Below are 25,198 nucleotides of genomic sequence, written 5' to 3' on the forward strand. Positions count from 1 at the left end.
AATGTAACCTCAATGTTATATACTTAATACAGTAAATGTAACCTCAATGTTATATACTTAATACAGTAAATGTAACCTCAATGTTATATACTTAATATGGTAAATGTAACCTCAATGTTATATACTTAATACAGTAAATGTAATCTCAATGTTATATACTTAATACAGTAAATGTAAGCTCAAAATTTAATGCTTAATATGGTAAACGTAACCTCAATATCATAACCTTTATACCAAAAATGTAGCCTCAATATTATATACTTTATACAGAAAATGTACTCTCAGTATTATATACAAGACATACAAACCTCAGTGGTAATAAGTCGAAGAACGACACCCACAGTAGGCCGTCGACCATCAATGGTGGACATGTTTGAACCCTGGAGAACAAACAACACCTTTAATATTCATGAATATTTTGAGAACTGAATACTTGTCAATGCAATTACACTCAAGTTGACTCAACTATAGATTTTACACAAGTTAAAACACAGATATGAGCAAAACATAGTCAGGACAGCAATACAAACATTACAACAAATATTTCATACACTTGAATATTTTTGAATCAATTAAAAGAAGCATTTAATGAAATCTGTGTATGTTAGTGCAAGTGCGACATTCAATTTCTAGTGTTAGAGCAATAAAACATTACACATGCATGCATAAATGTCATTTCTACACAAAACACCATTTCCCATCAAAAACACTCTGTTTATTTTCACAACGTTTACCTCTTCCCCTGGAATGAGCGTCTAAAACATAAGATGAATAAAGTAGAATTTATTATCTACTCCGACTTTATAGTAATTCATGCCATTGAGCTCAAAGGGTTTGCTATTAACAAGTTGACAAAACACATTCATCTTTAGTTCAGAACAACACTCTACCGAAGGGTAGCTCTATTTGGTGTTTGCATTTTAGTGTAGGCCAATGACAATTGAGTATTTTTCAGATTTTCTGTTCATCCATTCTTTTTTCATAGATCGATTCTGACAGAAAATAGTTAATGGTATATTTCAGTAGTTTATTTTTTCCACCAAGGCTTACTTGTTAAACTAGTGTAAGTAGTTGAAGGTAGCATATATACTTGGTGTTTGCATTAAGGTAGCATATATACTTGGTGTTTGCATTAAGGTATCATATATACTTGGTGTTTGCATTAAGGTAGCATATATACTTGGTGTTTGCATTAAGGTAGCATATATACTTGGTGTTTGCATTAAGGTAGCATATTTACTTGGTGTTTGCATTAAGGTAGCATATATACATGGTGTTTGCATTAAGGTAGCATATATACTTGGTGTTTGCATTAAGGTAGCATATTTACTTGGTGTTTGCATTAAGGTAGCATATACTCGTATACTTGGTATTTGCATTAAGGTAGCATATTTACTTGGTGTTTGCATTAAGGTAGCATATATACTTGGTGTTTGCATTAAGGTAGCATATTTACATGGTGTTTGCATTAAGGTAGCATATATACTTGGTGTTTGCATTAAGGTAGCATATTTACTTGGTGTTTGCATTAAGGTAGCATATATACTTGGTGTTTGCATTAAGGTAGCATATTAACTTGGTGTTTGCATTAAGGTAGCATATATACTTGGTGTTTGCATTAAGGTAGCATATATACTTGGTGTTTGCATTAAGGTAGCATATTTACTTGGTGTTTGCATTAAGGTAGCATATATACTTGGTGTTTGCATTAAGGTAGCATATTTACTTGGTGTTTGCATTAAGGTAGCATATATACTTGGTGTTTGCATTAAGGTAGCATATTTACTTGGTGTTTGCATTAAGGTAGCATATATACTTGGTGTTTACATTAAGGTAGCATATATACTTGGTGTTTGCATTTTAGTGTCGGCCAATCAAGGAAGGCCAATTGAACTCTAATCTATACTTGGTTAGTTAAATTAACAAAAAGAACCTTGTTGGCAACAAACAGATGCACCTACAACATTTCTATACACCTAACATCTATAATTATGTATGTCTACCTATCTGTACAGGAGCAAAGGTTTCTGAAAACTATCAACTGCTAATATAACTACTGTTATAACATTAGTTGAGGCATTAATCTGTATTATGCAAGTTTAAATGAGTCCTCCATACCTCCCTATTTGACATGGGGTTGTTGTATAACTGTAAATGTTGGCAGTTTGAAACATAACATCATTATCTATCTGATGCAATGAGAATATCACATTATGAATGCAAAGTATTACATGTATTTAATTTTTAGCATAAAAGAATTAAGAAGACTTAAAAATACAAGTCCCTCATTTCTCTCTGAATGTTAGGGTTGCATAAAGGTGACGTCACATGTGTGATTTTTTTGATATTGTGGTCATGACTCATTCCCGCGGGTTAGTATGTTGTGGCCATGACCTAGAGGTAATGTACATGTATGGCACTGTAGAATGCAGAGACTAGTATGCCTGTCTTCAAAATTATAATGAAATTAATAAAACTAGAGTCATAACAGGAGTGATAATGGTCCTGAATGGTAGCATATTTGAAAGGGGGTGCAATTTAAAGCAATGTATTAAGTTATTTTCAACTGCAGTAGCAGCCGTTTTATTTTTGATAAGTGTGGCATGACACCCTTGACAAATGTATTGCTTTCCATCTATTGACTTGTTCTGAGGGAAAGTTTGAACTTGTTTTAAAAGGTTTTTAAGTTAAAAAATGTCATAATTTCTAAGTTTACAAATGTGACAAAATTCAAGCATAAGTTACATAACTTGCTATGATAGAGCATATAATAACCACTAACAAGGAACGGAAATTCGTCTTTAAGATCCTTAAAAGTTTTTAAGTTATTAACAAAAGCATAAAAAATGTCATATTTCTTAGTATACAAAGGGAAACAAATATGACAATATTTAAGCATTGGTTTCATTTCTTGTCACAAAAGAGCCTATTATTACTATGGGGAAGTTTAGAAAATTTGAATTGGATATCCCCAACAGTTGAAAGATATTCACAAAAAAACATAAAAATGTAAACAGACAGACAGATGGACAGGATGATTACTATAATTAAGGCAATAATTTTGTAGAAGATCACTTAATATCTCGAAATATAATTCCTCCCATTCCATACCTGAACAGGAACATCGTTAATACGGAGACCTAGCTTGGCGTTATCCTCGGTCAGGTTCTTGTACATGTCTTCATCCATGAGGATGGCTGAGAACGCCACAGGTGACTGCATACGCCAGAACTGGTCCGGCATTGCTGAAGGGAATTTGGAAGAGAATATCGACAAGAATACCAGCTAACACTAACACTCATCTGTTGTTTGTCGGTTAAAAAGGGGAATTACTCAACAATTATAACAAAGCCAGAGTTATGGGCCTTGTTGAACATGTGCATACTGTCTCGTGCAACATGTGCACCAAGTTTCATTTGAATATCTTGAAAAAAATTTGGTAATGACTTAGTTCAAAGTTTGTGCAAGCCAACGCTGACACCAAGATTGATAAACAACACCATTTTTTCTTCTAAAAACACATAAGCTTAAACTTTGTTTCATATTGAACTTGTTGGATGAGAGGGAGACATCACTAACACCAGATAAAGGCATACTCAGTTGTGTCACGAGTTTCGTTTTCATTTCCAAATATTCCAATATTGACAATATGTTCTATTTTTTTATATTTATACATCAGTCCAAAAGATCATCCTACCTGGCCAACACCAACACCCATAACACACAAAACCATAATTATGAAGAAAGTTAATTTAATTATGTTATTACAAACACTGCAATCAAACTGCGCATGTTAAAAACATGATAATATTCTTCCTTATCAACAGTTACTTGTAGGTGAGGAGTTCATTGGCTTTTTATTATTGTCCGTTAGCATAGGTAATAACAACAACAACTTGACGTGTTACTGGAGTGACAAACACACCCGCACACCACCTGGACACAGGAAACACCATTTGGAAATAATCACATAACATATGTCATTTTATGGTGTTAAACCCATGTACCAAACATTATTCAAATCAGTCAATCCCATTTCATGAGTTATTGTCTTTGGTAATTCACTCCTTAAAAGCTACAACCTTTGTTTTGTGGGGTACAATTAGTTCAACAAAATGAACATTATTTAAGGTAAGGATTATGTTATACCTAGAAAGTATGTTTGGGTGTACCTTTTATTCACACAATAACCTGAAAATGAATCATAAGTAGACTAAATGTTACTAACAACCACAATCATACTTACTGTTCCTGTCGACATTATGGTTTACTAGAAACACAAATATATTAAATGCACAAAAATCTCATGAAATCAAAGGAGGCAGAAGCAAACCAATTCTATGTTTTCCTAGCCTCTATACAGAGTAGATTCTTTCCCCTGTGCATAAATTGGTAATGATGTTGGAACCTTTTATGACGTCATAAAATCAAGATATAATACAAATTAATAAGTGATCTGATATGCAAAACCTGGATATGAACTTAATTCTTTTTATATTGGAAGAACACTAAGTCTGAAAGTAAAACAGCATTTTTCTTTGAACAAAAAATGTCTCTGTTTCCAGTTAACTGACTGAATAGTTTTCCACCCACCTAATGTTTGTTATTGTCAAATGACAACTTCTTTCTGATCATTATTTTTTTCCAAATTCGTGTACATCTTTTACGTAGTTTCTTGATTTGGAAATACCCCTTAATGTATTGTGTTTATAATAGAGTGCTCTAGTTAACGTAAATCTAGACCAAGTAATGCTGTTTTGAAGGGTGACAATGATATTCAGTCACGATATAACCACCAAAATACAGCTCACCTTATTATTTTGAGGCAAGGAAATCATAAACATATTTTTTTTGCCAAAACCAGTCATTATACCTTAACAAGACAGGAAAAAACATATCAAAGACTTCTTCAACTTTTTGAAACCACATAAAACTGATAGCAAGAGCAGTAAAAAAAACATTGTTGTATGTTGGTGGTAAAGTATAACTTACTTTTAGAGGCAACGTAGTACTCTATGACCAGCGCTGCCCCGGGTGTGAAGAGTGTGGCTTTGTCCCGGTGTTCCACAAACAGGTACGGATGGTTCCACACAGGCTGGGTATCAGGGCCTCCAGGAAGGCTTAACTTGAAATATAAGAGTGAAGACAAATTCATAACCACTTCATTTACAGAAAGACCTTAGGAAAATTTCTGTGAAATTATTCTGAAATTGTGCCAGCCAATTCTTAAGAGAAGACTTCAAGATTTCCATATAGACATTAATAGTGAAAAGAAGCCCCATCCCCCAGCAGCCATGCTCTTTTTTGGATCAACATGGGTTGATGGAATTTGGTTCAGGGTCATCCATTAAACATTTTGGTGAAATTATTTCATAATCAGGCGAGCGATTTCTGAGAAGAAGATCTTCAAAGTTTTCCCTTTTGATTGCCATTACAAATAGTTCTGCATGGAAGCACTTTTATTGAAGGGATATGGAAGAGGACCACCCAAAGAACATTCCTATGAAGTTTGGTTGAAATTTTCCGAGATGTTTAGGAGGAGAGTTTTGAAGGAAAATTTTAATGATGGACGGAAGACGGACAATCACCCTATCACAATACTTCATGCTGAGCACTTTGTGCTCAGGTGAGCTACAATGAAACAAATGATAAAAAAAATCTCAAAGAAATAAAAAAGTATAGGGTCAGGGCAAAAATAGTGTAGGTTGGGAAACCTGAAACAAACAATTTTCCACGCTTTACTACAAAGTTAAATGTACTTTTGTTAGAAATTTCCTTATATCAGAGGTAATGCAAAATTACATTGACAGCATCAGGTAATTTTAACTTGGGACTGCAAAAATGCTGAGTGATTTTCAGCATGATCATGACCCAAAGGGCTACATCCTCACCTGTGGGTGTCCGTGTTGTGAGCGTTCTGTGACAACAAAGTTTGACGGGTGGGCAGAAGGGAAGGTGATACTTTCCATGACCACGCCCGCATTGCGGGGATGGCTCAACAGGTTGTCACTCCTGAAACAGGTCAATGATCCAGTACAAAACTATTCCTCAACATATCCACACTCACAGTTGAATAAATACCCTGAAGAGTTCAATTACTTTTACTCTTTAAATTGATTTCTGGATTGGATCAGTTGCAATAAAGAATGTGTCCTTACATGTTTTACACATGTAGTGGCAAATCAGATTGTAACCAAATTATTAGCCCTTGTCAAATCAGAGACTGGTCACTGGTACTTCATTCTTTATAACTCTTTGGTAAAGCGCTTTTCTTCTAAATCTGGCTTCTATCACCCAATTCAAACTATCATTGTATAGACAAAAGAGTTAATTTGTGTATTTTTTTAAGTTTGAAGAATGCACTTCTAAAAATAAAACACCCCTTGGGAAATATAGACATTTACTTGTAGTTGTAGTAGTCCGGTACGATCCTGGCTACAGCTATCAGGGGTCCCAACGGGGTCTTGATCTGCCGCTGAACACCCATCAACAGCACCTAGAGACAACACACATGTAACAGAGATACACAATATATTGTTTTTTTCATTGCAGAAGATTTTAAGAATTTCAATTGGAAACTTTAAATAAATGGTCATTTTTTCTCTTCCAGACTGGCTTAACCTTTATTTTAAAGAAAACTTATGAGACTGAAAAAAAATATGTACTTGAAATTATCAGACTGGAATATTATGATAAAATACAGGCACATCCAACTAATAAAATATAGTGCACACAAACCAACCTCCAGTGCTAAATAGTTAGGACAGGCAGGGTCTGCAGGTAGGCGGGGCAGTTTACGGGTGACTGTTGCAAACGTCTTAATCCCGGATGGGATACCTTTCGCAGGCTGAAACAATGGCAGAAAAAATATGTGTATTACAGTCATTTTCAGTAAAGTGTTCACTTTAAACTCACCTTGGTGAGTTCCAGGTCGTACTGATGAAAGGGATTAGAATAGAAGGTAGCCATACGGTAGAGGAGAAGCCCTAAGCCTGACCCCGCATCACTCACCATCATCTATAGAGGCGAGTTCTCAACGTGAATAAAGGGTCACTCACCCTGTTGGCTTCCTGAGCCCATGATGACAAACAGTCTCAAATCTGAGTTCAGACTCCGGTAATGAAACTTCAATTCATCATTTCTTAGTGAACTTCCTTTCAGTTGAGTATTACTGATGAAAATTACGGAATTTTATTACTGATTGTTTAACAATTAACAATTAATTTTGAAAAACCAACACATTGAAGATGACTCTGCAATTTAATAGAAGTGCTTTATCTAAGTCGGAATCTAGACTCAGACTTCAGATTGTTTGTAATCATTGGCCCAGGTGGTATTGATGAAAGGTTGTTAAGTTTGAGATGAGTATGTGACAGTGCACAAGCCCCTTGCCTCTACACGTCACCAACAATCACAACCATATTCAGGGGCCAGTACTACCAGGGGTAAAAAGGGTCACTCACCATGTTGAGTTCTAGATGGTACTGATGAAAGGGAGTCAAGTAGGAGACGGGCATGCGGTAATTAACAAGGCCCTTGCCTGACTCCACGTCACCAACAACCTCAACCATCTTCAGGGGCCAGTACTACCAGGGGTATAAAGGGTCACTCACCATGTTGAGTTCTAGATGGTACTGATGAAAGGGAGTCAGGTAGGAGACGGGCATGCGGTAATTAACAAGGCCCTTGCCTGACGCTGCATCACCAACACTCACCACCATCTCTACAAAACAGTGAAACGTAATGGCTGAACAGTCATTCATTCATCGAATATGTAAAAGATATCACAGGTACAACTTGAATGGACATGTTTCAATAAAACACTAGATAATGCAAGTTAGAGTAAAAATTAAACTTTCTTATTGCTAGATATTGTAACTCTAAGAAGAGCAAACATCATTAATTTGTTATTTTTTAGATAACATTTTTTCTTCACGAAGAACTGGATTCATAAAGTAAAGCAGTCAAGAGGTTGTGGCTTCATCGCATCAACAGGAACATTTGTATGGGATCTCAAAAGGGCCACCAGTGCTGGTTTCTACATGTCAAAAAACACTCATGGGGGACTCATCTCAACTTTCACAATTGAACTCTTTATGAAATCAGTATAAACTAAACCTTCATCCTGGGCCTGTTTTTCATCCACATGTATTGAGACCATCTCCTCCCATGACGGGGTGTGGGTAGGGCGAGTGGAGTGGGTTACTGCGGGGGACTTCTTGTTCCTATCTTCTCCTGTCTTCGTCTTACTGGCAACGAAAATGCATGTCACCATACTGAGAACATTAAGATGATTATTTGTATACATAGGAACAATTCAAAACTGTGACCTGTTTCTAACTGTTGTTAATGACACTTTTTCCCCCAGCATATTTAAGAAGAATTTAAAACGCTGATAGACATAGTAACTACTTTGAAAATTTAGAAACAGTAATAAATTCTTGTTTTTTAAACTTATTACACCTTCCAAGTGGGTATAACAAATTTGTAATAAATACAGGATTTACTTACACTACGGCATAAGGTAGTGGGACATGACCCTCTGGATTTAAAGGGAGGCTACTGGCCCCATGCAAAATTACTTCTATGAGTTCATTTCCCTGGTTGGCAACATGCCGGTAACTCTTGTCTGTGGAAAATGTCCCCTTGTCATTATCTGATCTAGGACTCTCATCAAGCTGAAAGAATACAGAATTGTTTTGCAAATCTTGCAATTAAATTCAATATATTATGCAATAACTTTACACCCAAAATTGAAACACCATTACAGTTGAAAATGAATTAATAATAGGAAAACAAGACCACTCAAATGAAGCAAGTCCTAACCTTTTTCCCGTCAGCAGCCGGTGGGAGTGGTGGGGACTTGGGTAGGTTGAGATCTAAGGAGAGGTTCTCACCCCATGAGCTGGGGGGCGAAGCAGGGCGTCTGTCTGGCACACGGTTGTCTGCAGGCTTCAGAAGTTTGGACATACGACCAGTGTTTGGTTGGCTGTCCACTGGGGAGATTTTATCAATATGAACATTTTGAGAATTGTGGCAGTAAAACAAAATTGAAATAATTTGTTTAAGTCAGATTAATTATGGATTTTGACAAAACAGGTTTCGTGTTGCTATTACTACAAAGACAATGGAGTTATATACAAGGGCCATTAAAAAAATTAATACCATTAAAAAATTAAGTAGACTATTAGTTTGGCTTTGCAAATTGTAAGATAAATAAAAACACAATGAATATAACGCAGAACTACATGTACTGATTTAATACCCAAAATTTCAGTATTATCACCACTGCTGTAAGATAACATATACACATGTAGATACCATGGCACACAGTAATATCACCAACGTCACAGGACACGAAGTGCAAAACTTATCCGAGGTATCAAATAAGCAATTGCACAACACAGCTTTAACAGTAAGAAACACTTTAAAGTCCCTAAATCTGGGCCATAAAGTGCATGCTCCACTCTCCCTAGTCCCAAGATCTCCAGCTCGAGGGTAGAAGATGCTGCATAGTGAGCTGGGGCGTTGTCCTGATGAAGCAGAAGATCTACAATGTCCGTCCCTGGACGTTTCTTCGATATTGGGAGGATCAGGTCACACTGTGTAATCTAAAAAGTGAAATACGAAACAAAAGAATAAATATAGCATATCTCGAAATCACAAACCAATTATTTTTAATTTAAATGAAGATGTTTTTAAATCTTATTAATTTAATTAAGTCACACTTTAATGATATATGATGTGAAAAATAAACCATTATATTCGTTGAATAATATTCCGCATTCAGTGTCTGCCCTACAGGTACTGCATGCACGAGGAGCATCCCGTGGATATCCATAAAGAATATGAACATGTTCTTTTGGGATGACTTCCTGACCATTGCTTTTAGCAGAGGTAGGATGGTTTACATGCTGATGATTGTTGTTTGGATTCTGGATCAAAATGGTATAGCCAAGTCTCGTCCACGGTTACGATCCTGTTGATGAAGATGTCCCCTTCCCTGGTGTGGCGTTTTAGACACGACCTTGACAGACGCACGCGCTTCTCCTTTTCTTCCGTATTTCTGATTACCACGCACGTTTTATCATGGCGCACTGCTCTGTTACTTCACTTGATGTCATTAAAATTTACGTTGAAAACCCAATAATCTATTATGATAAACAATATCTCAACAACGGTTGCAAGTATTACATCACAGTTTGGTATGGAAGATGATGTAATGTCGATACGCGGATATAAGATTTTTCGCGCATTTTCGAAAAATACAGACCCCTGAAATCTACCCATCTTTGATAAAGGCCATATTGGTTGCATGCGCACTACTACCTAATTGGGGGTTACTGTAGCGACCTTATATCCAATAATATTGAATATATTTCTACAAGAATTATTTTGCCATTACTATTTACTTTTGAAAGTATTGCAGCAAAATTTGGCTAAGATCAGACATTGAGGAAACTTAAATTTGACAGTGTCTACATACTTTTTTAATGACTCTCATACATGTATACATCGAGGGCTGTACACAAGACTGTTACAACGCCTTTTATTTCTACATAACTAGGTACTGTTTTGTAATTAGAAATACCAAGACAATGAAGGTATATGTATACATCGAGGGCTTAACACAAGACTGTTATAATGCCTTTTTTATCTAAAAGGGATGGCGATGTGTAGTAAAATTGGTACTCGTTTACTCAGACAATCTTCTGATCGAGTACTCGATTACTTGTTAAATTTGTATTGGTTTTCGGGGATACAAGTTCATGTAAGTATAGTTCATGTACCATGTGCATGGGTGGTCATAGCAGTCTTTCCTAATTTGATTGTCAACATGCATTTTTTGGTGAAAACTCACTAATTGGTCAACAATATCAAAACTTAGTTGATTAGCATCAGTGCTTATTTTAAATTAGGGCCCTTTTTTGACAGAATGTTTTACTTCATCAACAACTGTCATTTAATTTTTAGGGTCAATTGGTCATTTGTGTACATGGCGGAAATTGGAGCGACATTGTCTTATTGCCAACACGCCAGTATAGTAACATTGCCTATATGTCATCTGAAAATCGTTTATTTGGTGAATTTTAAACATTTTGTTTTTTGGAATACTCGAGTAGTGAATTAGGACTCTGGTACTCAGACGATCAATGGAGTAGTCGGATACTTGTTTCCATCCCTTTTATCTACATTAAGTTATAACCATCTTGCACTAAATCTGCAATATGTATATTCAATCCTTTTTCATAATGTTTTAATTCAACTACTTGTTGTTACCCGGAGTTGGTGCTGGTGTCTTCCTTTCTGTCTTCTGGACTGGCCTGGGTGGTGGAGTATCTGGGGTTCTAGGTTTGGGCGGGACAATTTCACGCATGGAGTAGGTGCTCCGAATTCTTCCACAGTGCATCGTGATGTTGTCTGTGCTGTGAGTTCGGAGGAGGGACATCACGTTGGTGTAGTTATAGTAGTCCTCCCCTGGTTCGGCATACAGTTTCATGCGAGGGGCATTGGGGCGGGGATAGATAGCAAATTTGCCCTCTCCAACCTTGCGACCTTTGCCCTGGGTTGTGTCAGCGGTTGTGAAAGCTTCCACAAGTATATAGACATCAAAGTTCTTGTCATTCTTAAAGAAACCTGAAAAATATGGAATACTTCGAACCCCATATTTTTATACATGTACTATACTAGTTTAAACAAGGAGCAATCAATACAGAGCAGAACTATGGTTATTTCTTATTTGTCATGGATTCAAATATTCTAGTCAAAAGTCATTAAGATAGGATAAAAAGGTCCAACTTGTAGAAGAAAAAATTGTGCACTGGGATTTGTTTGTTGTTTATAGAACAGCAAGTCGAATGATATTGATTTGTTTTGTTTGCATTATTTAGGTAATACAGTTAAACACTGCTATTCCGAACACCGTCTATCTGAAATTATCGAATTTTCGAAATTATTTTTTGGTCCTGATTTTATTCCTTCTTTATCTAAATTCTTAATCTTTAATCCGTAATTGCTAATCTGAAAAAAATCGTATTTCCAAGTAAAAATTATGATCCTGATTTGGTATTTCACACATTTTTAACAATCCTTATTTAATCTCATAGTTTATCACACCATACTGTGACTGCACTAGGGCATCAGCTTGAGGTGATGATGGAGCACAATTAAAGCTTGTTAAAGAGCGACATTGAGCACGCGTATGTTACAAATATCAATGTCAGAAAATGAGGGATTCATTTAGATGATGTAGTATGTATGTATTTACTGGTTAACACAAATTGAATACCATTCAAAAATGTCTATCCCATCATATTTGATCGCCGCATTGCTCACTCGACCCGCTATTAAACAATCCAGAGAAGGGCCCGGTAACCAACTGTGCTTTGTTCCGAATGCATACATGTGTTGTCATTTTGTTTTAAATGTTTAATATTATTTTAATAAAGAAGTATAATAACAAATTATTTGTCATTCATTAAACAACAATGTAACAAATATGTATATGAAAGATCACTCAAACAGAATGTATCGTATTGGTAACTAACATTGTCATCTTCACAACTTAATATTTTACGTCATCTATAATTCGCGAACGCTGTCATTTTCTGAAAATTGTAAATCTGAAATATTGCTATTTCAAATTATTTTTTTTGGTCCATACGATTTCGGATTAAAGGGGTTCAACTGTAGTATGTTATATGAAATGGTTAACCTTAAATGATGATTGGGACCCATTTTATAATTGTTCTAGACAACATGCAGACAAGATTTTTGACCAAGTTTTGTAACTATTGGATAAAAACTATTAAAATTTTAATGGGGATTTTTTTCATTCTAAGATTTGACCTAGAAACATAGTTTTTGACTTGAAGAGACCTATATTCATAATTATACAGGACATGATACAGACAAGTATTCTGATTTAGTTTCATAACAATTGGATAAAAACTATTGAATGTATGACTTGTAATGAAAACTTTTATGCAGAATTGTTTAAGGCATCTTCAGGCCCGCTTGATTTTCACCATACTAAAACCTTTTGTTAAACATTCTGGCTTAAAACAAGATTTAACAAGAGCTGTCACAGTCACATGACAAAAGCCACTTATTGGGACTTATGGGACAGATTATTCTCATTATTCGAGCACAAGAGATATGTCAAACACCCGTGCAACCCTTAGGGCAGCAAATTACTTATGTTACATTTAATGTCTGTGGGATAATTTAAGGATGTGACACACTGAGGATACCAAATATAGGTATTGATCAGTCAATTTATTTGTTCATGGTCACCACAACCTTGACATTTTACCAAATGACCTCAAGAAGGGTCACCTGCTGGTCATGACCAACCTCCCCTCCCCAAGTTTGAGGACTGTAAGCCAAGCACACCCTAGTTAACAAACAAACAAACATTTTTTTTTGCGTTCAAGGTCACCACAGGCATGACCTTTGACCTACTGACAATAAAATCAAAAGGGTCATCTGCTTGTCATGACCAATCTCCCTACCAAGTTTGAGGATCTTAGGCCAAAGCATACTCTATGTATCAATTGAAAAAGGTTTGATCTAAAGACCTATCGACAGACATTTGCTAAGCAATATACCACCGCTGCTTCAAAATGGGGTACAATTAATTAAATTATTTAAAAAAAACACATAAAAAATGTGAACCAAAAAGAACAATATTTCATATCATTAACATTTATCATTTACAGATTGACTGTTTAGACAACTTTTTTATTTTTTTATTTTGGAATAAGCCAAATTTTGTGTAAATGTCTTCAAACCAGTGAATTAAGACTGCTGACAAAACATCCGGTCGCAGATATTCATATTCATGTTCGAAAGCTGATGTTTTATGGCTATAAGCGTTACTAACACTTTAAGAAGAATTAGATTTTCGACAGTTTCCTAAACAATTAATATCTGTTCTTTTGTTATCTCATATGACTGCATTGAAGGCATTGATACCAAAATCTACTGATTCTGAGACAAAAACTAAAAAATTGTCAAAGATGTCAATCTGTGAGAGTGCAGCTTTAATTTGATAAGTAAACTGTGACACACTATAACCATATTTAAAGTTTTTTTATATTCTTTGTTGAGTGTATGACAGAGTACTACCAGTGTCCTCTTAGCTTGTTAGAAAATCCTTATGACAATGAACAGGTTGGAATATTAGTAATCAAATGACAACTAGACATTACTTATCTAAAACAACTTTCAACATTAAAAACAGACAAACTGCTTAACTGGACATCACTTCCCAATTTATTTTTTTCTGAACATCAACCTAGAAAAACAGTCTCATTTATTTTGGCTATTATTCCCCAAATTGATGTAAATACAACTGCTTATAACTGGACATCAATTTCCGATTATTTTTTTTTAACATCAACCTCGAAAAACAGTCTAATTTTTTTGCTATTACTCCCCAAATTGATGTAAATATACACATCACAAAAATTCACACATGGTGATACAAGTCAATAAAAGACTTTTACAACGCTAGTGTTTAGAATTTCATGAAATTAAATCTGAATCAATTTCTATCACGAATATTGACAATCGGATAAACATGATCAGATCACTACCATACAATTTGATCAACACTCTTCTATTTATTGCACATCAAAGCATCTGTTATAATCCATTAGTGTAAGTTTCAATGCATTTCTTTTGAAAGAAGGAGCCACAATTATGGAATGTAAATACTACTCTTAAGGCGTTTGACAATGGCCAATATGATGTAAGTTCCTTGTTCAAGATGGTTCATACCGACTCTTCGTCCACAATATTTAAAATACAAACACTCATAGCCATGTTGGGTAATGTAAAATAATTCAGAAATTTTGTTTTTTGCATAAGCAAGCTCATCGACTTGCCTTGCAAAATTTCCTTCTTCAAATGCCAACTATTTTAAAAACGAAATTTAAGGCAATATTTCTTTCAAAGCTACACCTCAGAAATATTTTTTCTATACATGAAAATAATTTTGATTTTGGAAGACACACAAAAGTTAGTATTTTGAGTAAAATAGATTATGATAAAAACAAACAGCAGGCTTTTTTTTAATTGTAATCAGTTTTCGCTCAGCTTCAATGAAGTGTTTTTCATAAGTCCTAAGCATCAGGAATACTATAATTTTGAATGAAAAATGCAAAGAAATGTCAATACATAGTTATGTTCCCACAACTTTTATTGATTTCTTGCAGTGGTTGTAAGCTTAAAAATGTGTCCTCTTAATGACTATTGGGGAAAAAACCTGGTTAAATGTAATAACCAATACAGTTGAACACTGATAATCGGAAATCGTAGGGACACAAAAATTTATTTCGAAATAGCAATTTTTCTGATTAACAATTTTCAGAAAATGACAGCATTCGCGAATTATAGATGACGTGAAATATTAAGTCGCGATGATTGCAATGTTACCAATACAATACATTCTGTTTGAGGGATCTTTCGAATACATGTTTGTTAAATTATTGTTTAATAAATGACAGATAATTTGCTATTATTCATTATTAAAACAACCTTTAAAACAAAATGATAGCACATGTTTGCTATCTGAATCTGATGAGAAAGACATTTTGGAATAATATTCAGGTTGTGTTAATCAGCAATTATATACACACTACATCACCCAAATGAATTGTTCAATTTCTGACATAAACCTTTGTAACATACGTGTGCTCGATGTCATTCTTTTACAAGCACTAATTGTGCTCAATTTTCTCCTCAAGCAGATGCCAGAGTGCGTTTGCAATATGGTCTGAAAAACTATGAGATGATCGAGTTTGAAATTGATATATAGGTGTGAAATACCAAATCGGGACCATAATTTTTACTTTGGAATAGCAATTATTTCAGACCAAAGATTTCGCGTTTAAGATAAAAAAATTAGTTAAACAAAGAAGGAATAAAATCGAGACCAAAAAATAAAAAAAATAATTTCGAAATAGCGATAATTTTGGATAGATGATGTTCATAATGGTGGTGTTCAACAGTATTTGAAACACTGCAAATTCACATGGCCTGAATTAAAAAGTCAAGTTTTCCCCTTTTAAACTTGCAGCCCTTACATCTAAACATTGTTAATCCGAATTTGTAAGGACCCAGATAAAAAGTTCAGCTAACATTTAATCAGATTTACAATGTAAAATATTTAGTCATGAATATGTCGGCCAACATTACCAACATGTTGCATTTTGTGTGAATGATGGTTTCAGTATACATGTTTGTTGAATTATTGTTTAATTAATGAAAAACCATTTTTTTTATTAACACAACATTCTGCATGTAAATAAAAATGACAGCACATGCATACATTTGTAATATAACATAGGTTATATAAAACATGTTTAAATAGCACTGAAGATACACTAAGTTAACTTGTTTGATTTATTCTTTGAAAATGATTTGATGTCTCCCTGCACTTTGTTGATCATGTTGATGTGTTTCTTTGTTACGTATCTGTCCAGTATGTTGTCATTCTCTAACAAGCCCTTATAGTGCTACATAATCACCTCAACCTTATGTATGAGTGCTATCACAAATGTTGTGAAAACTATGAGAGGAATATGAAACAATGATTGATAAATAGGTGTAAAATATCAAATTGGAACCGCAATTTTGACATCGAAATAGCAATTACCGTAATTACAAACCACCATTTCCGTTGATTGATGGAAATTTTAATAAAAAAAAGAAGATAATAAATCGGGACCAAAAAATAAATTCTAAACAAGGATAGATTTTGATAAATGTTGTTTAAATGTACTTGTATCAATTTAGAGCCATGTTCATACTTTGTACAGCAGTAGTTGTCAAACACTTGAGTAATACCTTTTGGGAATCTGAATGTGAATCGTTTGTCATGGAAGTATGAGAGTGGGGTGTTTTCCTCCTGGCGGGTAAAGTCTGTCTGGAGCTGGCGCTTTGTCTCCCACACACCACTGTCACTCTTCATCACCTTTACCTGGCCAGGGATAAACAGGTAATGTTACAGAGCATTCTTCTTCAAAGTTTAGAAACTTTGACCAATAGTGAAACTGGTCTTAAAAACAAACTCACATTTATTTCAACTCTCTGTCTGCTATTTTCATTAAAGATTGAAAAGAGCAAATTAGATTAAACTAAAGATGGAGCTTAGTTTTAAAACTTAAGTTCCAAAATCACTCAAATCAATCACATGTCCATCGTTTTTCTCCTCAAGGTAAAAACGTTTATTGTATACTCTTACAGCGTGCCATCAACAGCAATTTTAGTGTTTGTTAATTGTTGTTGTAATGCAATACAAAAAAATAAAATAAGAGCTGACACTTTAAGTGACAAATGCCCACGAAGATGTACTCAAGTGTGATTCAAAGGTCATTTAGAAAGGGAAAACATAGCAATTGTATGTGTAGATAAAGAGAAGAATGTTTATGAAAAAGAGGAATATATAAAAACATTTATAACCACTCATTGATGTTATGAAACACCACATGAGACCCATGTATGGTCACTGTATTACATCAGTGTTGTTGTTGGTCTTATGCCATCTAAACCAGAGAGATACATACAACATGAATGGTCAGGTCAAAACCCAAATACATGGGTTGTTGTGTAGGAATACTGGTGAAATCCTTTTTTTGTGATTATCTGGAATATCCAAGGCAATGGATAGGCAATCGTGCATGTGACATGTCTGCTTTGTATGTCAAATACATGTGGTAAGTTATGTCCATACAATCTGTCCATTCAAGAGTGAGTAAATTACAGAAACAATCACCTATACTCTATGTCCTCAGACAGCGTTCCATAATAAACAGACACTAAGTGTGACCTTGAACTTGGAGGTAGGGACACGGGTCATGCACGCAATACGTTGTCTTTGTATGTCAAACACATGTGGTAACTTATCACCAAATATGTCCATACAAGAGCGAGTAAATTACAGCCAAGACACGACTACCTTGACTCTATGTCCTTATATGCAGCATTCCATCGTTAACAAACATTAGGTGTTACCTTCACCTTAGAGGTAGGGACACGGGTTGTGCATGCAACATGTCATCTTGGTATGTCGAACATATGTGACAGGTTATTTAACATCGGTCCATACAAGAGAAAGTTACAGTCTTGCCACGAGATATTAAGCGGGACAGAAGGACTGTGAGATTTGAATATGCCCACCTTCTGGGGCATAAAAGTACTCTTAAGTAAAAATGTAATTAACCAATTGTATGCAAATACTCAGCACCAACTCATTTATTGATAACATACTTTGCTGTAGTCCTTAACTGCAGAGTTGTGCAGCGTGATGACCAGGTAATACCATCCCTCATGGTTAAACTGGGCGTCCTGAATGTCCACCGTGAACTCCATCGCCTTCCCTTCGATGTTTGGGAGTGTGTGGCTCTCCAACATCATAGACATCGTGGCAGGAGGGTGGTGAGCACCTTATGTAGTGTGGTTCTTGACTTTATATCCTTTTTTCAAATCCTTGGTTTTTCTCAGAAATCACTTGCATGAACTGTTCCTATTTTTTCTTGAAAAAATATATTACTCATTAAGTCTTATCTTGTAAAAATGTTCACATCAAGAATTGCATTTAAATTAGAAGATTACAAAATAAAGTTTGAAGCGGTTGAACTAAATTAAATTATTAGCAGCTTATTAAAACACGTTAAAACACTTTTTCAGTCAGAAATCTATAAAAAAAAATATACATTTTAATGGAAATACTTAAATAAACTAAATCATGTGGAGCATAATTTATGAAGCAAACATATCCACAAGCATAAAAGACAACAACAAAAAACGTCCGTACAAAAAAAATAAATATTTTCTTTAAAACATATCCTTTGTATGTTCAACAATTTATAAAAATATAATAACAGCATACAAGATTAAATGAAGCAAAATGTACTATAAACTGATGTCAGTAAAAATCAATGAAATGCAATATACGAGTCTACATACATTTTCTTCACTTCTCTTGATCATTTAAAGGATCAATTGATGATTACGTAGATTAAATTGCTGTCAAAATTCTTTCACAGCAAGTATGGTAAGCAAGCACCATCTTCCAATACCCATAGACAGCTGAAGAAAAGATTTCCCCTCTTTCAATTCACATCAAATAGCCTATAGAAATTCATAAAGAAAATGCCTTGTATATTATTTATCAACTTTTTTTGGTAGAAAAGAAATCCACTGAACCAAAATTTGATTGAGTAAATAGAAATCACATGTACTGTAAACATAAACATGGCAGTAGCTATCATCAGAAGTCTTTTCATATTTCAAAAATATTTTGACATGTTTAAATATATACCAATGAAAAAAATGTTCAGTGGAAATATTTGAGACAAGGAATAAATTTAGCATGGTATTAAAGATCGTATCATCTTTTAAAAAACAAATAACATTTGGATTACCATTGTTTTAAGTATTCAGTATTGCACAATACCTTAACCCATTCCGTTGTAGAAGAGCAATTGTCTGACTTTAAATGCAACATTCTAGCATAAAAAGATATAATTTAAAGCAAGTTAATCAGTGGATTAAATACTGCCAGAAAATCAATGCAAATTTCAAACATTACTGTACAGCAGTAATATTCATCTGCCCTTTTCACTGTATTCATTATTTTGTCAACAGATTCCTAATCATTTAATGCCATTGCCAATAGTTTCATGTCAAATGCAATGTGAAGGGTCTTAATATCCTTCCATGTTTGAGTATATCTCTAATTCATGCTGCCAGCGAGATCATCAGATTTTTTTTTTTCATTTTACAGTACATAAAAAAATGTTGTTCTCAATCCATCAAAACAAAAATTAGTGAAATAAGTGAAGATGGAAATAGCATTGTAGCATAACCTGCATTTTGCTCTGTGCTGGATGTGCTTTCACTTACAACTTTTTCATGGTATTAAATACACGCATAAATTCATTAAAATGCATTTATCCTTGTCATACAAGATGTATGGTATGGATGCTGTCCCTTTTGACATATTCTCTTGAACTAGCTTATCCAGTGAATAATAATGGATGGGGATCTTATTGTTTTCGAGTGAGATTTATAAATCCCAGCTTTAATATAATTGATATTTTTGTTTGCTACAAGTGAACAAAAACTTGGGAAATCTTACAGGGCCGGTCACGTTTAACAGGACCAGACAACAATTTTTTTTATTTGTAAAGTAATGGAAAAAGTGCTCGTAACGATACTGGTGAAAATCCATCAAAAATTCTCTTTAAATAAGTGTCTGTCAGAAACAGTTTGTTGTGTCACTGTGTTCATGAAAATATAAATAAAAATAAACTTCATTTAAACACATTTTGAAAAAAAAACCCATCAACATGAAACCTGTGATAGAACTCTTTTAAACTTAAAATGCACTACATAGGACACACAGCTCTATGCTGCAGTTGAAAACAATGAGACACATTTTACTTTTTAAAAAATCCCACCATTATAAACTTGTTGCTTCCTGGTTCATTTGGATAGCTTCTGATATTTTGGTCAGATAACTGTGACCATTAAAACATTTCCCACCTCATGATTTACCTCCCCTGAACCAATTATTTGGATTGAATAAAACAGTCTTTTGTTTATGTTCATGTAGTTTATTAAAGAGCAAGCAATTTCTAGCATGTGTAGGAGATATTATTCCATAAATAAGGTGGAAGCCTTGAAGCATGTTTTCGCAGGGGCGTCTCTGTGTAATTTTGAAGTATACACCCATGGGAAGGTTTAGGTTGGAGGATGTGGAGTTCCCCTTTTGCTGGTGGAGGTTAATTGGGGCATCCCACAGAATATTTTTTAAGGGGTGTTCACACCCTTAGTGTTGTTTTTTTTTTATAAAATAAACAAGTAACAAAATTTGAGTGAAAACATTAATCGTATACATGTATTCCAAAAAAAAGGAAGAAAATTCATTAATATTGACATGGTGAAAAAAATAAAATTGTTTTATTTTCCTTACACTTGAAAGACAAGTCACAAATGCAGTCCTGCGACATGCTCTATTGGCAAATGATCAGCAACTCTTCTACATTGATCTCTTTCTCCTGAAATATGTTCATTAACTGGAGACCACTCAGATGCTCAGTTTCCAAAGTGCCCCTCAGAAATGATTTTACGAGACACATGGTAGAGAATGACCTCTCTGCAGTTGCTGTCGACAGGCATCACAATCAAAGAAGCATCATGCATTCTGATGCATGGGTATGACTCATGCCGAGCCAGATCAAGGCTATTTGACAATTTCTACGGAGCAACTGTGGGTCTGTCCACCAAGTTCACCTTCTTGCACATTCCCTTAGAAAAGTTGCCTTGTCAAAGTCAAAACTTTATTCAACCCCTCTGAATAATTTCCTGCACTGTTCAACTGGTAAATTTGTTTTCTACACCTGCGAAAGGCAACTGAATACATATGACATATACATTGTACTATAGATTTCAAAATATGTGGAAATAAACTGGACAATAAATTAAGTTATATAGTTACCGGTATGTAAGTAGGTTTTCAATAACATTTATTTATTTTTATTAATATGTTCAATACAAAATCTATTAAGTTGTTATCTTTGTTGAACATCCAAGAAAAACTATCAGGCAATAACTGTATATTGAACAAATGCAGTTTAGGTTCGAGTTGTCAGATTGAGGCAGACAAGAATGTTGTAGGGTGTGGAAATGGAACACTCGATGTCTTTCTTCTCCCCTCTCTTTTTCGCTCAAATGCTGGCACATATTTTATGGTCTGTCCAATATACAGAAAATTCATGTTTTACCATGATTTTCTTGATGTTGCTCCAATCTAAATTAGGAACTTTAGACTGGGCTTTGTATCTTGTGTCCTCATCAGATGAGACAGAGTATTTAAGCAATGTGAGCGTGGTGAGCCAGCCTGCTTGTGCCATTCAAAGTTTCCAACCATTGAATCTCAAATAAACTTATTAAAACCCCTTACATTATCTTTATGTAAACAGAGAGAAAGAAAGCATTACATGCATTACTTAATAATAATCAGTTTCAATAATTATCAAAGTGTGACTATGTTCTGTACATTCTTAAAGAATGTATTGCATGTATGTAACTTTCAAGAAAGAGACAACCTCTAAAACAATCATTTAGAGTAGTGTATCTGTTGTATGTATAGTGTTGTCAGGTTTGGACAGCTCATTACTGGTATCTGAGGGAAACAAAATTACAGATCTAGTTGGAAACTTCTTGGCATCCCATCCCTGTTCACAAAGCTTATCCTAGTATGATGGAGGAGCATACAATTCAAGAAAAACATGAGGATAGGGTGGAGATGACAAATAACTAAATATTAAATTGTCCGGAACTTTTAATTACAAATGGCTACAAACCTTTAATGTGTTCATCAGTTGTGTATCCCTCACCCAAGTGATGTGTATCCCTCACCCAAGTGAGGGTTTGATTTTTATGGATTTTTTGCTGAAACTAAATTTAATTTTTTGAAGTCTTTATTTCCATTAATACACCCAGGTGTATAGGTGTATATATAGGCAGGTCTGCTGCTGATCAGGAAAGTAATTCTAGACAAATTCATACATAAAAGTTGTTTATGCTTGGAACCTTGTTAACTGCACCAATATAAATCTAGAGATTGCTTTTTTGAAAAAGCGCTTGTCTTCCTATTGTGTGGTCGTAGCTGAGAAAAAATAAACTAGAGCTATCACTGAAGGTGATTAATACCCCCGAACACCGCCTCTCTTTATGATTTATCATTGTATGAAGTTTTATGCTATTCCATCAAGTAGTTTTCAAGTTACTGTCCGGACAAAAGTTTGACAAAAAAAAACACAGAAAAAGGCAATAACTCTGAAATTTGCTAAAATAGTGTAGTAATTCATGTACACTGAACTCCCTCTCATTGTGCTGTACCATTGTATAAAGTTTTATTACATTCCATCTGGTAGTTTTCAAGTTATGCTCCAGACAAGAAAAAAGAAAGAAAGGGCAATAACTCTGTAATTGGCAGAAATAGAATTGCAGTTCCTGTACACTACACTTCCACTCATTCTGATCTATCACTGTATGAAGATTTATTAAATTCCATCCAATAGTTTCCAAGTTATGCTCCGGACAAGAAAAAGTTACAAAGGGCAGTAACTCTGTAATTAGCTGAAATAGAATTGCGGTTCCTGTACACTGCACTCCCTCTTATTATGATCTATCACTGTATGAAGTTTTATTAAATTCCATCCAATAGTTTTCAAGTTCTGCTCCGGACAAGCAAAAAGTAACAAAGGGCAATAACTCTGTAATTGGCTGAAAAAGAATTGCCGTTCCTGTACAAGGCACTCCCTCTCATTATGATCTATCACTGTATGAAGTTATATTAAATTCCATCCAATAGTTTTCAAGTTATGCTCCGGACAAGAAAAAATAACAAAGGATAGTAACTCTGTAATTAGCTGAAATAGAATTGCGGTTCCTGTACACTGCACTCCCTCTCATTATGATCTATCACTGTATGAAGTTTTATTAAATTCCATCCAATAGTTTTCAAGATATGCCCCTGACAAGAAAAAAGTAACAAAGGGCAGTAACTCTGTAATTAGCTGAAATAGAGTTATGGTTCTTTTGTACTGCACTTCCTCTCATTGTGCTTAACCATTGTATTAACTTTTAATTCCATCAAGTAGTTTGCAAGTTAATGTCTGGAAAAAAAATTGACAGCAAAAAAAACAAATAAAGGGCAATAACTCAGTAACTAGCTAAAGTAGAGTTATGTTACTCGAACACTGCACTTCCTCTCATTGTGCTTTACCATTGTATGAAGTTTCAATGAATTCCATCCAGTACTTTTTAAGTTATACTCTGGACAAAAAAAGTAACAAAGGGCAATAACTCAGTCATAATCAAGAATAGAGTTATGGTTATTGTACACTGCACTTCCTCTCATTATGCTCTACCATTGAATGAAATTTAATCCAATTCCATCCAGTAGTTTTTAAGTTATGCTCCAGACAAGGTAAATTGCAACGGACCGATGGACAAACCGACGGACCGAAGAGTGACTCCAATATACCCCCTTCAAACTTCGTTTGTCGGGGTATAATGATGGACATGAAATTTGTAATTTTGGACTGGAGACGAACCAACAGTGAAGTTTGGTTTATTCACCCGTATTAGATAGTGAACATCTTGAACCGTTTCCTCACCTCAAGGTCAAGGTGACCTTGACCTTTGACCTACTGATCTCAAAATCAATAGGAGACATCTACTAGTCATGACCAACTAGCATACCAAGTATAAAGTACCTGGGTACAAGCGTTCTTTAGGTATTGAGCAGAAACCATTTTTAAGCTTAAGGTCAATGCCAACATATTGTTTTTACCTGAAGGTAACCTTGACCTTTGACCTTTTGATCTCAAAATCAATAGGGGTCATCAACTAGTCATGAACAACTTGCATACCAAGTATGAAATTCCTGGACCCAAAGATCTTTAGTTATGGAGCGGAAACCTATCTTCACCCCAAGATCACGGCAACATTGACCTTTGACCTAGTGATTTAAAAATCAATAGGGGTCATCTACTAGTCATGAACAACTAGCATACCAAGTATGAAGTTCCAGGGTGCAAGTGTTCTTAAGTTATTAAGCAGAAACCGTTTCTTCACCTCAAGGTCACTGTGACCTTGACCTTTGACATACTGATCTCAAATTCAATAAGAGTCATCTTCTAGTCATTGCCAACTAGCATTTACCTGAAGGTAACCTTGACCTTTGACCTTTTGATCTCAAAATCAATAGGGGTCATCTCCTAGTCATGAACAACTAGCATACCAAGTATGAAGTTCCTGGACCCAAAGGATCTTTAGTTATTGAGCCGAAACCGTTTCTTCACTTCAAGGTCACAGAGACCTTGACCTTTGACCCCAAAATCAAAAGGGGGCATCTCCTAGTCATTACCAACTAGCATTTCAAGTATGAAGTTCCTGGGTCTAAGCTATAGTTATTGAAACGAAGTGTGACGTACAGACTGACTGACGGACAAAAGGACGGACGGGCAAAAACAATACCCATGAATGGGGGAGACATAATAAAGATTATCTTCTTTTCATCTTGTGTTTAACACAAATTTTTGTTCTACTCAATATTCATCTTTTCAATCCTTTTCTTTTGAAGTGAAAAGTAATGACCTTTGACCATTTAAGG

General features: G+C 34.9%; 1 protein-coding gene across 8 annotated transcripts in view; it reads right to left on the minus strand.

The window, feature by feature from the left end:
• LOC128219190 (coiled-coil domain-containing protein 33-like) overlaps window positions 1-19,094 on the minus strand; it is a 43,081-nt gene extending 23,987 nt beyond the window's left edge. The window contains exons 1-15 of one of the 8 annotated variants that reach the window (XM_052927032.1): window positions 18,976-19,094; window positions 18,277-18,541; window positions 16,855-16,987; window positions 11,281-11,637; window positions 8,827-8,996; window positions 8,512-8,678; window positions 8,119-8,249; window positions 7,614-7,723; window positions 6,743-6,847; window positions 6,405-6,496; window positions 5,892-6,012; window positions 4,993-5,125; window positions 3,112-3,245; window positions 735-755; window positions 309-380 (exon numbers count right to left, since the gene is read on the minus strand). In XM_052927032.1, coding sequence (XP_052782992.1) covers window positions 309-380; window positions 735-755; window positions 3,112-3,245; window positions 4,993-5,125; window positions 5,892-6,012; window positions 6,405-6,496; window positions 6,743-6,847; window positions 7,614-7,723; window positions 8,119-8,249; window positions 8,512-8,678; window positions 8,827-8,996; window positions 11,281-11,637; window positions 16,855-16,987; window positions 18,277-18,429 — 1,899 coding nt within the window. In that variant the 5' untranslated portion in view covers window positions 18,430-18,541; window positions 18,976-19,094. The other 7 variants (XM_052927003.1, XM_052927017.1, XM_052927024.1 and 4 more) reach the window with 7 other exon arrangements.
• Between the last annotated feature and the right edge of the window lie 6,104 nt (window positions 19,095-25,198).

The sequence above is a fragment of the Mya arenaria genome, chromosome 2, assembly GCF_026914265.1.
Source record: "Mya arenaria isolate MELC-2E11 chromosome 2, ASM2691426v1".
NCBI classification, from domain to species: Eukaryota; Metazoa; Mollusca; class Bivalvia; order Myida; family Myidae; genus Mya; species Mya arenaria.